This window comes from Plectrocnemia conspersa, unplaced genomic scaffold, assembly GCF_051122295.1.
Source record: "Plectrocnemia conspersa isolate PC_06_02 unplaced genomic scaffold, ASM5112229v1 ptg000007l, whole genome shotgun sequence".
Taxonomy (NCBI): domain Eukaryota; kingdom Metazoa; phylum Arthropoda; class Insecta; order Trichoptera; family Polycentropodidae; genus Plectrocnemia; species Plectrocnemia conspersa.
In genome coordinates, this window is record NW_028277171.1 from 8604763 (window position 1) to 8619066 (window position 14304).

At 29.6% G+C, this 14304-nt stretch overlaps 1 protein-coding gene across 1 annotated transcript in view; it reads right to left on the minus strand.

Annotated features, from left to right (window-relative positions):
- The window catches only part of LOC148233859 (alkaline phosphatase-like), a 71472-nt gene that overhangs the window by 15153 nt on the left and 42015 nt on the right, over positions 1–14304 (minus strand). The window contains exons 5-10 of the mRNA XM_088188799.1: positions 11387–11561; positions 11131–11309; positions 7046–7253; positions 1218–1358; positions 954–1136; positions 452–664 (exon numbers count right to left, since the gene is read on the minus strand). Coding sequence (XP_088044925.1) covers positions 452–664; positions 954–1136; positions 1218–1358; positions 7046–7253; positions 11131–11309; positions 11387–11561 — 1099 coding nt within the window. The remainder of the gene's footprint in view (positions 1–451; positions 665–953; positions 1137–1217; positions 1359–7045; positions 7254–11130; positions 11310–11386; positions 11562–14304) is intronic.

The following is a 14304-nucleotide window of genomic DNA, read 5'->3' on the forward strand; positions in this document are numbered from 1 at the left end:
CGACCCTGTAAGATCCATATCTAGTTTACGATGTTCTACATGGCCCTGAATTGACCCAGTTGTAATTTGATTAAGTCAGTCCGGAATATAAATATAAAAAATAAAACATATAAATTCACACAGATAATAACATAATTTCTAACAGCTTGTTCTCCCCGGGCGAGAGATAAAAATCATAGTTTTTGCCCAAAAGTGATAAGATATTCAAGCCCCGTGCAAAACATATACACATACCAAACATAAAGCATTCATATTTTGACAAAGCGTCGAGATGAAAAAGGGCAACAAGGGTATGGGAGGGAATAAGGACCGCCGGCGTCGTTCACTTAAGAGATACGATCCGAAGACCCTCGCTCGCCATAAAGAATCTTTATTAGAGTGATGAAATATTCAGGGCCCGAGATGGCCACTCGCCCGGCATATGGATATTAGAGCAAAAAATTGAACTCACCCATCGCGTACACTGGCACATCCTCGGCCCCGTGTGTGGCCCATTGTCTAGGCGCTGCGGCCGCATGCACCCGGTTCATGTCTTGGCCCAGCTCCAAGGATGATTCTTCAGAGGGTGCACCATCATTGGCCCTCACCCCGTGGCCTGGCCCACTACCATACAAAACCGTGCTGTAGGGTAATCCATCCACGTCTGAAGCCTTCACGTCGCTCCCTGCAATAAATATTATAATGCTATCATTGAAATACAGGGTTGTTCCTAAATCTTAACTGCCTAGAAAGCTCATTTTAACCCATATACGTAGGCATATTCTCAATAACTAAAATTTTACGTCGCACAATTAGTATATCGATTATTTTATTATTAATAATTTATTGTAAATGTTTAAGTTTACTAATATATTGCCCCTCAACTTTAGAAAATAGTCGCGAAGTTATTTATAGCAAGTAGTTTTCACGTTATACATTTAAATTTACTATTATATTTATTATATAATATTTACCAAGTATAGGATGATCTCTAGGAGCTCCATGACCGCCGACTGTCATGACATGTCCATGATCAGCAGTCACAAGCAATAAGTCAGCTCTTGATATCGAAGATCTAACTGCTGCCTCGAGATGAAGGGTTTCATCTAAAGCTCTGTAAGGGTTATTATAGTGATGTGCGTGGTCTATTCTTCCACCTAAAAATATGATTATAAAGTAACATCAAAGTTATTGTCAAATTTGTATGAATTTAAGTATGCATATAATTATCTCATTACCTTCCACCATAAGAAAAAACCCCTTGGGATTCCTTTCCAAAATAGAAAGGGCAATCATTGTCATATCTAATAGAGATGGATCACCGGCAGGACCAGGTGGCTGATCAGCTGCGAAGCTCATATGTGAATAGTCGAATAATCCTATAAATCAGTAGCTACAATAATTATGCTATGCAATATTTGACTAAACATAAAAAAATCGTTTTTGAATATATAAGCAGGGCCTCCAAGAGCAAACCCGGGCCCTGGGAAAACAATGATTCCAAGTCTTATGACGAAAATGTCATTTTATATATTTTTAACATCTAAATATATTTTTTTATTAAAAACATTAAATTTATAAAATTTGGGTATTCAATCTGAATTTTCAGATCAAATACGTAAATTTACTGCTACTAATTTATATTCATTGAATATTCTTTCTAAAGACTAAAATTTTTAAACGTTCAAAAAGCAATAAAGTCAACAATAATTTGCAAACAAATTTTCATACAAATGGAGCCGCGTCAAAAAGGGTGCTTTTGAAGGCAATGTTCCGCTCCTTTAATTTTTTGTATGTATAAAAAGGACTGAAGTAACTTATACCTGAAATACATCACAACATACATCTCAAACAACTGTAGTTTAATTCAAATTTAATTTGAGGTCAGTTTTTACTTTTTTATAAATATATTCTTGCTATGATTTTTTTCTGAGTCAGGCTCCTCAAAGAGAACGGGCCCCAGGAATTTATTCACTCCCCCCGCTCTTTTGGCAGGCCTGTATATAAAATAAAAATACTTCTATCCTTGCATAAATAAATTATTACTATATATTAAAATATTTTAGAGCTAGGTTATGTGATAAATAATTAAAGAATAGTATTTTTAACAGCATTTAATTAATTTTCTTCTATTTTTTAATGTGTGCGTACGTAGTTGGTTGTCCAAAAGTTTAACTGCTTTACATTATTTTTTTAAATTAAATTTAAACAACCATGACCTAGTTAAGTGTTGTAATAATACAATGTATAATATTAAAAAATGCAATACATTGTATTATTACAATACATAAAAAAATAGTACATAGTAGGAAAGAGCAAAAATGATATTATAGAAATATAACAACGCTTCTAAAAGAAGGGCACTGGGAAACAAAAATTAAAAATGACTAAATATCTTTTTATAATGATATTTTAAGATTTTACGATTAATAGGGAGTTTAAGGTTGTTCAGGGATTCTAAATTATAGATCCTATTCAAGAATACTGCATACCAAAGTGTCATAGAGAAAACGAAGAACTGACGAATCGTCAAAGTGAAAAGCGTTTCTTATAACAAAGCTAAGAATTTTGAAATTTTTGCCACAGACGTTGTTTACGTTTAGAGAAAACCTCAACTAGCTCTCAAGGGTAATTCCGATATCCTTAGTAGAAGTTTCTCAAGGCGAAATATTAGGCAAGCATGATCGAGAAAATGACTATATATATTACTAAATCACATTTTATTTTCATTTATAAAAATAGATTGTGTATAGTAATTAACTTAAATAGTATCTTATTTAAAAATATAATTAAATACCTTACATGTACGAATTACGTAGATTTGATTTATTCATCGAGATTAGGAATTTCTGTGATGATTGCTAATTGAAAATCTGTGATGAGTTATAATTCAAGGATGATATCTGAATCTGATTTAACAACAACGATAGAAATAAACAAACCCAAAGGTTATTATGTGATTAAAAACCAGGTATTTTGGGTATTAGTCACCGACTATACTACATACTTGTCAACCGTGTGTTTACTTTCAATAAATTTGTTTTTCGGTGGTTTTCATATTTTTGGTGCATTGTTGATGTAAAAATGTTTATGATAATCAAACTAGCTAAAAACTATCTGCAAAATAAAATAATAATATATAAATATTATTTTTTTACAATGATGGTTCGTAACAATATATTGTTTTTTATTTTTTTTAAATAATTAGGTATATAGTGTATGGTTTTATTTTTAGGTAAATTGTTTATTTGACGGCTTTTTTATGCAAATTGATTTTGTAGAATAATTTAAGGAAAAAGATTGCATACTAAAGTAATTTTAGTAATTTCACTAATTATAAACTAGTTTTCTTGAAATTGTTAAAATATTTATTTTTCGATTAAAATTATTTCAATTTTAATTTAAATCCCTCCCTATGTGATACAGATAATATACCACAAATAAAATATTTCATTTTTTCATGATTTTTAATTTACAATTATACCACTATGATTGCTTCATATTATAGGGAAATTAATATATTTTTTAACAGTTTAAAATTATTGATTTTTTCCTATTGTTATATCAAAAATGTGAAAAAATTCACTTTGTTTAAAGATATTTTTAAAGTAATAAAAAGTTTTATTTTTATATAATAATAAAATTAAGTAAAAAAACAGTTAAAGCGGTAAACAAATTATAATATACATATATGTAAACCTTTGAAAAATATCTTAATAACATATATATTTATATATATATATTTGTTTGTATAATTTGATATACATACTTCTCTTATTAAATATGTATTTAAATATTAAGTTCTATATTCCCTAATTTAAATACATATTTTAACCTTTTTCTCAATCTCAAGTTTTTCGATACTGTCTTTTGTTTTGATAAACGTGTATTATATTTATCTAATATTTTAAAACATAACATTTTACTATTGGTTTTATTTTTAGAAATGGTTTGATAGTGAAAACGTTAATCACTCTTTGAGAAATTATCTTCAATAAAATCATTGTTTAAAAATTTTTAAATTACAAAAAATAATAACATATTTTAATACAATTGTATTAAATACATCGTTACATTTTTTTATTATCATTATTATTCGTAAGTAATATTGTTGATTCAACCTATTATCGACCATTTGTTATTCATGTTTTAGTAATATAATATTGCTTTCAATTTTAAAAACAATACAACATAACAAATTCGATTCTATATGAAATTGATTATTGAGTAGGTGTTGTAATTTGAAGCAGTCTTTTCGCTTTAAGAAAAATCTAAATTGACTTACATGGGTTCGAAGCAGAATTATTTATTACTTACGAATGAACGTACACGAGTATTTTTATTTTTATTTTTCCAGAAACACTTCGCCTAATAAGTGCCTTTTCCCGAGTACAATTTACATCTTCGACCCGGCCTCATCGGATATATACTCCTTGACCGCAAATTTATAGTGACCTTTTTTATTGGACAATTCCCCTAGGCCTTTCGCAAGTCTTTTCCGAATTACTATCGCACGGGGAGGCAAATAAATGACACAGTTTTATTCGACCCCTGGAACGTATCTAGCTTGTGGAAAACGCGATAAAAATACTAAAAAAAGAGATTTTTTCGATATTATCACAACTCGGCGATCAAACTTTCCTTCATATAAATCGTCAAGCTACACTCGCAATGCTATTTCGCAGCAGAAAGAAAACGGCGACAAGAAAAATGTTGGATACTTTGCCGGCTCACAGCGCATGAATGTCGGAATAAAGGCAAGAATAATTTACACCGATCAATAAGATTTCGAAAATACTTTTTATTTCGGCTCATATACAAACTATATATATTAAAAAATAAAAACACCATACTAGAATAAATAAAGCAAATTCGTTAGTTCATTAGGCTAGAAAAGCAACATTGCCATTTCTGCTAGTTAATCAGGGCACAGTCGCAACAACGAGTGTATTTAAAATTCCCTTTTCTAATCCTGCGATTTTGGTGAGAATGTTCTAGCTAAAGAAACTTTCACCCAAAATCTCATTATCACTTTTAAAATCAAGTGGATGTTCTCTCTATGTATAAACGATGTCTGCGAAATATCTTTCGAACTACTTAAGGGTTCTGTTGACAATCAAAATATTCCCAAGGAATTTTGGGTTCTGGAACGTTTTTGTAAATCACGAACGCGTCCTTATGTCTTAATTTTTGACCATCGTGACGAATTAAAGTAACCTTAGTTAGATCACGATGGTCTTATTTTAATATAAAGTTTTAAGGAGCTGGCAATAAATATTCAAAATACTTTTTCAAATCAATGCCTTAAATAACTTGTTTTTATAAATAATTGCAAGCATTCTTCCGCTTTTGTTCCTAGTTACATTCAATAATATTTTTTAACAATCGACTATAGACGATATGTTTGTTAGATTATTTTTATCCACCAGCACATATAAGTGTTTCGGATGCTTTGATCGTGACATTGCGACACAAATTGCCCATTAGAGGAGCATTTATCTTTCAAGTAAATTCCTGTCACATTGAGCGACTGTCCTCGTGACTTATTTATTGTGATGGCAAAGACAACGCGAATTGGAAATTGAAGTCGCCCAAAGCGAAAATGCAAATCGCTATGAATCAATAGGATTCTAAAAAAACACATTCTCGTCTTTAAATGTAGCAGTCAGGATCGTTGCCTCAATCGCAAACGGGACGTGATAAAAAAATATTTATTTTTTATTAAGAAGTAATTTTTATTTTTTTCTCTTTTATAGAATTTTTTTCAAATATAATATAATATAATAATACCGTTATATGATTTTTCCAATCCGCAAAGTATTTGTGGGGTGCAATATTGCTTGATCTCATTGATTATTATTATCTTATCTTAGATTATTGTATTTTTATACTATGCAGTGAAACAGGTTTCTTAATAATTAGCGAGTTTTAATGCTTATGTGGGGATTAAGCCACTATGTCCAAAATATTAAAAATATGATTATCCTCGACGTATACATATATTGAAATTATTTAATAATTACTTATCTATCGTAGTTATCATTAAAATGAGATTTAATTCTATAGTTTTACAAGACAATACAATTTTTTTTTTTTTTTAAATAGAGCTGTAAACACATTTCAATAAATAATAAGGCATATAAAAATACAAGTCTTTCCTTAATAATATTGCAATTTTGAATGAAAATTTTCACTTTAATGTTTGAAAATATGATTTTTTTTTGAAGATATAACATTTTTTCGCTTCTTAGATATTTTTTTAATTCCATTAGCATTAAATGTTGGAGGTTTTGATTCAAAATATTTCAATAGCTCTTTTTTTACATCGTCGGTATTTTGTGTAATTTTTATAGTTCATAATATTCTGATACCCTCCATTTTATAACGTCTGCACTTTATTTTTGATTTCATTTCTCAAATTTATCGAGAATTCTTGATAAATGTAAGAAAAATGTATGTAATACAGTAATGTATTGCAGATACATTATTACATATCATTCCTTAAATAACCCTTTAAAAAGCCAATGCCATCTAAAGTAGAATCATATATCATATTAGACATTAGAGTAATAAAAAATAGCAAAAAAATTTAGTCATTCAAATACTTTCGATGTTCCAAAATATTATACATATCTTATAATAAATACGCATAACACTTTGGAAAAGGTTTTTTTTTTATCTAAGTGTCTTTTTTTATCACTTAAACCAAAATAAGACATGTTCGATATTAAAAATTTGTTAACAATTTTTTGTCATTCCCTGACCCCTACTTCTAAGAAGTATGCATATTTGGCATGAATGCGTCTTTACTCATGCAGAGTTAGAAAAAACTCAGGGGTTGCAAACCTTTAAAAATTATTTATACAAATTTAATTTGTAATAATAAAAATAAATTCTTGAGAAATTAAAAAAATTCTCGATAGATTGAAATTATCGATTTGACATTTTTCTCAAGAAATTCTCAAATAATAATACTCAAAAATAAACACAGATTAATATTTAAAATATTAATCAATATTGCCCTTAGTAATCCTAGATTTGTAAAGTTTACTTTAAAATCGCTCACCTAATAGATAATCGACTTTGTCTGTGTTGACGTTATCGAATTGATCTTTGTTCCAAACGTATTCAGCTCTCAGTCTCCGTCGCTTTTTATCTCTGAGCCAATCGTCTATTAGATTCCTCCCATCTAGTCTTCTGCCTTCAGATGAAGGCTGCTCTGGATCTCTTGATACAGTTGGTAACCAATGTCTTCTACCGCCACCTAATATTACCTACAGAAAAATATATCGATCAGATTACGCCAATCGAATTTGTAGCTTTGCAAGTGGTAACTTGTCAAACTTATCCGATTCTTTTACGACAAATGTGGAACGCTAAATTCACCAACACTAAATATGATATAAATATACATACACAGAAATAAGCAATAATTTTTAATAAAAGTACATTTTTAATGTTTTTTAAACTATTATCTAAAATTTCTGCTATCGATAATCGAACTTACGCATTTATTACTATTCGAATTGTAAGCAAAACTGCTCACAATTATATCATGTACCACAATGATCGAGTAACGTTATTGCGTATTATTGTTTTTTTCTTTATTTTGTAAATTATTTCTTCATGCTAATAATGCATAGAACATTAAACAACTAAAATATATTAGATAGGTTATTGTTAAGATTCAATTACAATTATGGGAAAATGTAATAAAGGATTGAATAAAAATAAGCAGAAAAGCCTGTTTGAGCCGTAACGGCCATTTGGACGATATTATTTTCCATATTTAATGTCATACTGTATATATTTATGTACAATAAACAAATTAGGGATAAATCATATAGATAAGATATTATTTCATACTATACAAGGATTACCATCAAACGAAGCATGTTTAATACTAACATTCATATATAAAAAAAATCATTAGTTGTAATATTTATAACTAATGAATTCGAGCCTGGCAGCGGAACTGGATTTTTTTTATATATAAAAAGCTTTATTAATAAAAAACTGGCCTAGCTGCAGTGACATACATATATTGGCAATCAATTATATTACACATAATAAATTATATTTATTAATATAGATGTCACCGATCTCCAGACTTTCAGTCTAGTGGTTAATACTTACTTACTGGTATTTATTATATTTGATTGACTTGACAGTTAGTACAAATTTACCCCCTTATAACGCATTGGGCTTGCGCCTATCAGGTTGCAACAGAATATTTATTGAAAATAAATAAATAAATTTATTGAAAAAATATATGATTTTTTAATTTAATTTATCTGGGTTCCTTTTTTAAGTTTACATGCAAAACTGTACAGATTTATATCAATGCTTAACTTATTAAAAATATATAACATCAAAAATATATAGCAATGTGCGATTTTTTATGTTCTGTAAAACAAACTCTTTAGATATTTCGTTATTTAAAAAAAAATATTCTCAATCGTAGAGATTTTCTTTGAATTTTCTCTAACAAATAGGAGTGCTTTGCTTTATTTAGATTCCAAACAATGAGCCATATACAAGGTTGATATGAACTAGCATATTGTACTGAACGCGAGTCGGTAATAAATTATTGAAGTGACACGCACATAACAAAGCCAAACATTTTTGACGCCTTATCATAAATTTTGGTAATGTGAATACAAAATATTGATCCTTGCTCAAACATCACTCCCAAGTCGTCGATTATTTCTAAAAACACCTCCGTCTCGCCAGGCAAGGGAGTCTGAAAAATGTGTAACACAACTCTAGGGATGCTAAAAGGTAGGCGATTGTCGACCGACTACCTCCACACCAACTCCAGATGTTTTAGATCCGAATTGGTGTGAATACTCTGAAACACTTTCAGGTCTTTAGCATATAATAAATACGCCGCATGTATGTCGTTAATAATGAGCAAAAAAAGCAAAATTAAGATTCCTGCAACACTTTAAAATGAGTGAAATACTCATTGGAGCGAAGATTGCCATAGATCACAAACTGACGTCGGCGGCGGCATATAAAGTTAAAATTATTATATTAAAAATCTCATCAAAGGTATTTTTGCCTAACTGTATATATTAATTAAAACATTAATTTTAAAAGTTTTTAATAAATCTTTTATAAAATATAAATATATAATAAAAACATTGAAATAAAATGTGTTTGATATTACCGTTTTATATATTAAAAATATATACACTACACAACGTTGAGCTTTATATGTAAATTTTAAAATAAATTAATTTCATGATGCTCAAAAACTATCTCGTAGTTATTTTAAAACACTATTTAAACCTAGCTTGGATTGTATTTACTTAAAATGAAAATTATTTTAAGATTTATTAAACATAAAATATCCCATATCTCATCATCGGTGACTACGATTAAAACAATCTTAAATTAAAATACATATACAAAATGACAAAGCACATATTGCTTTAAAGGTTAAAGACAACATATTAATAATTCAAGTTCTCTAATGATATATAATACTTATGGTTTTTTGTTGTTTGTGTCCTGTATTTTCTCTGCTTAATGTGAAGAAGGTTTTTTAATTTTTTCCTTTACATTATAACTGCAAACGCTTTATTATATATAAATATTTTTAATTAAATGTAACTAAGAACTAAATCTAAACATAAAAATGTCTGTAAAATTATTTATATTATTGAAATTAACGTATTTTAAAAAACCGTAACAATCACGACATGTGTTGTGTATCGACTAGACCACAAAAGCTTTGATATAAAGGAGCTTTTCACACACATCGCGTTAAAAGCGCAATAAAGAAAAAAAATAGGGGCATACTATTTATAGCTTATTTTAAAGCACATTCTAACGGCTATTTAGTGCATTTAAACGTAAACAAAAATGTATTACATTGACAAACAAGTTGAATGCGAAATGACAAGTGCAATGTTGCAAAATATTTAATGTTTTATTTAATTTTTCGTTTTAATCCGTCAAGCGTAAGCCCAGTTCATTAAAATGGGGTAAATTTGTAGTAACTGGGTAAGTTAATCAGATATAATGAATATCTACAAGTAAGTATTAACCAGATTTTTCCTTCTGAGAATCGGTGACATCTATATGATTAATTATAAATTTATATGTGCATTAAAATTTATTTGTTTAAAAAAATGAATCTCTTTCCATGCCTCGAACCCACGACCTGTATTTTACCAGTTTAGATCTTTAAAACAACGCTATTCTGATCATATTTTTAACCACAACGTTAGGGGAGCAAGGAACTTACTTAGGAGCATTCATAGTGGATATATTTCACTTATATTTGTAATGCGCTTTTACCAGCACTTGAGCAATAACTTTATAATATCCCTGACATGGAACAAGAAAAAGCTCATTTGAATTTTCAGCAAGTGAAATTATGCTAATCATTGTTAAACATGAAGAAGATTCATAAAACAGTCTCTTCACTCCAACCCTAGTCTAATTACGATGTCAAAATTTCAGTGTTACTAAGGTTTTCATACTTAGACAAGTCTACGAGTACTTGAAGTGCGTAAATTTCATAAAATGTTACACAATAATAATCCTTTATTGCAAAATTACATTTCGCCATTAAGAAATAAAAACTCAGGTCTATTATTTGACGGTTTTGTAACGTGCATCGATTAATTTATCGTTTACAATAACAGAAAGTGGCTTACACAATTGTAAGTCAAAATTTAATTTACACTAAAGAAAAAGTATGGTGTATGGTTACACTGTTAACTGCGACGCCTAGTCCGCGCAGTGAATAATTAAAAAGGTAATTTTGCGCAAGCAAACATTGCACGATTGACACTTTAAAAGTTGAACGAGTTGAGCTATTAAATATTTTATTCACCACAGTTGTCAGATATTTTGCCAACTTCTTACAAAGACAAGTTTCAACAATCTGCCAAAAGTGCATTTTGCGATTTTATCAATTTCATAATTTTGCACCACATTAAAAGAGACAATCCTAATGACGTTTATTTCGATTAATAAGTTACATAATTATATGAGAAAAATTTACTGTAGTAACACCATATTTAACTCTCTAGCTCTTTATCACTAAATTTGAAATTAATGATAAAGAGTAATTCATTTTTAATTAATAATTTACTCGATAACATAGGGTAGATTGTTGTATAAATATGTACTTACATTGATATTTTTTCCTGGTTCATTGTCGACTAACTGAAGCGCGATGTCTTTACAAGACTTACGACTAGCCGGAGGTACTTTGCTGTCATCCTCCCAGTACCGAGAGGGAGAATGAGCATAGAGAGCTCCAGGGGTGGCGTGTGTTACTCTAGTTGTGGTTACAAATCCTGTTGATTTGCCTGTAGAATAATAAACGTTGAAGAATATAAGCATATTTATAAATATATTTATTGATTTTCGTCAGTAAAAAACCTACCTGCTTGTTGTGCCCATTCGAGTATTGAGGACACCCTCGAGCTGAAGGACGAAGAGCAATTTTCGAAACGAGCCCGTCCATCCAAACCCAAAGTCTCATAATTTGTTTTAACTCCGCACAGGAGGGCAGTGGCACAAGCTGATGACTCGCCAGTTTGAGCGTTGAGGTTGTACGTCTGAAATAATAAATATATTATGTCGGGAATAAAATAAGGAGTTTAAATGTTTTTTTATTGTACGTGAATTTATTGAGCGCTGTCACAATGTGAGGGTTATTCTAAAAATTGTAAATTGTCTATCGATTTATATTTTTCAGTAAAAGTCTTTGAACGGAAACAATTAATTTTAATATGCATGGCACGGTATGGTACTACAGTTTTATATATAAATTATTTAAATTTCAAACCCTCGATTATTTCTCTCATATAACACACTCATTCGTATATTAATGAGCTCCCGATACCATGTGAAGTCCCGCATGGTACTTTAATCTGTCCATTTCGCATATTTATATATAATAATGATCTTATTTTGAGAAATTCTGTATAAGATATGTAAGCTAATTATGTAACCATCATAATTATATAGGAATAGTATAAAAACAATTACAAAAATCACTTATGAATTTAAATATTTATTCTGAGAAATGAAAAATGAAAATTAACCAAGATGAAACTGAATATTACATTTACATTTTGTAGACGATCTGTGGTTTCATACGAAAGGTGAGCTTTAAATTTTTGACTTTACATCTAGACTCAAAGCTTAAATATATTATATATTATTGTCTTCATTATAACACCAAGACTGGTAAATATTATAAATATTATTTAAGATAAACATTAAAAACAATTAACGAATTAATCAGTGACAATTAGGGATTCCAATCCCGGGATCCCGAATCCCGGGATCCCGGGATCCCGAACGATTTTCAATACCCGATGAGTCCCGGGATTATAAAACATAATCCCGAATTTTTCGGATTGGTTGATTTATCAAGCACAATCAAATTATTATTGACAACATCGTTATATTTCGTGTACAAACTTGCGCGAGTTGCACGTGTCATCTGTGAATCTTTGAGGCTGTGAGTCTAAACGTGCTTTTTCAGCAGCAGGCTGCTTAGGAACCAAAATCAGATCAAGGCTAAATGATAAAACACTTGATGCTTTGATGTTACTTCGTGAGTTTTATTCAAAATAATGTTTTCAATTAATTGTCTATGAATGTACATAGGTATGTACATACATTGTCAAAAGTTCATTTTTTTCTTCTCAAATAAATATATAAGACCTTTCCTTTTTTATTTTTATTATATTATTTTTTATTTTAAGTCCAAGACTAAAATTATACGTACTTTATACATTGTACGTTATAAAAAACAGATGTAAAAATATATTGTATTATTCATTTTAAATTATTTTTATCGATAAAATAACATGAAAATTATCCCGGGACTGGTCCCGGGATCCCGGGATCGACTAATTGCAATACCGAAATCCCGGGATCAAAATTTTGGCCCGGGATTGGAATCCCTAGTGACAATGTATAGTTTCTCTATTTCATTTTTACCTGATTTAAATTAAAGAAATGATTATTAAAAACAAGCAGTTTCGCCATTAATTCAGATGAAAAACAAATCACGAGCCAAACCTCACTAAACAAGATTTTGTAAAGAGCACGTCAATTTTTAATTCGATTGCAAGCACAAAATTGCTGTGATTTGAGCCTAGTTAGCTTTACCACATTACTTGGTTCCTAGCAAAAACGGTAGTTTTGCTAACCGAGTAAAATAAAAGTCTTTAATAATATATCTCGAATTTAAAACAAAAATGTAATTAAACAAATATTATGTATATACTTTTTTTCACATTATGTACTTAATTGTTAATGACTATTAGATTAAAAATCTGATCATAAATAATTGTATGCTTTAATTATGGTATTTGCTATTTCAGAGTTTTTCTGCCTTTCAGGATAAAAGTTATATCGATGACACATTTGCATGAACGAATGTAAAAATGTGTTATTATAGGAACTACTAAGCCAAGAGTCATAAAATACATAAATCTGTGACATAAAACTTTTGCTTGCTGTGTCGTGTTTCGACCTTGAAGTTGACCTTTACTTTATTTATAATTTTTGCAATGCTTAAATTCCGTTTCACAGTGTACGACCGTGCCAAAGGACAAAGTTTTTTGTTTAAGCACTAATTATAAAGCAAAACAGCAATCTACAGCACACACCAGAATGCGCTTCAGTTCATTTGCATTTCTGCAAGCTTAACCACTTAAGAAGTAAACTTTTCCAGAATGATCTAATTATTCAATTTATAAAACACGTCCAGATTAAAATGCGGTCGTGATAATTACAATTGCACGTTGGCGACTTTTACTTTCCGGAACATTAAGTTTCCCTTTATACCTCTTTAACAATACCAAAGATTTACACCCTTGCGGTCATATACCTTACAAAGTTAGTAATGACCGTGTCTGGACCCATGCGAAATCCCCCACGTACATTCAGTTAAATTGTTCCGACCACTTAACGCGCACAATGAACATACATTTTGTTATGGTTATTGTCGATCCATAAATTATTATCAAAATATTATATTATTTTTGATATATGAATATACATATGTATATAAAATAATCCATTTTTTTAAATGTGTGCAACCAGGAGGTGCATTGTTGCGTATTTTATAAGAATAAAATCTTTATATGTATATGGTTTAAAACATATTTTTACAAAACAAAGTTATATAGTTAATCATTTATTAATGTATAGCAATTTTAAGTTTGTATATTTATTTATATTGTGGCGACCACACATATAGCCACATTTAGAAGAGCGATTGTCTCATTGTTAATGATCGTGACCAAAAACGTTCATTCATTAACAATGAGACAAACATCA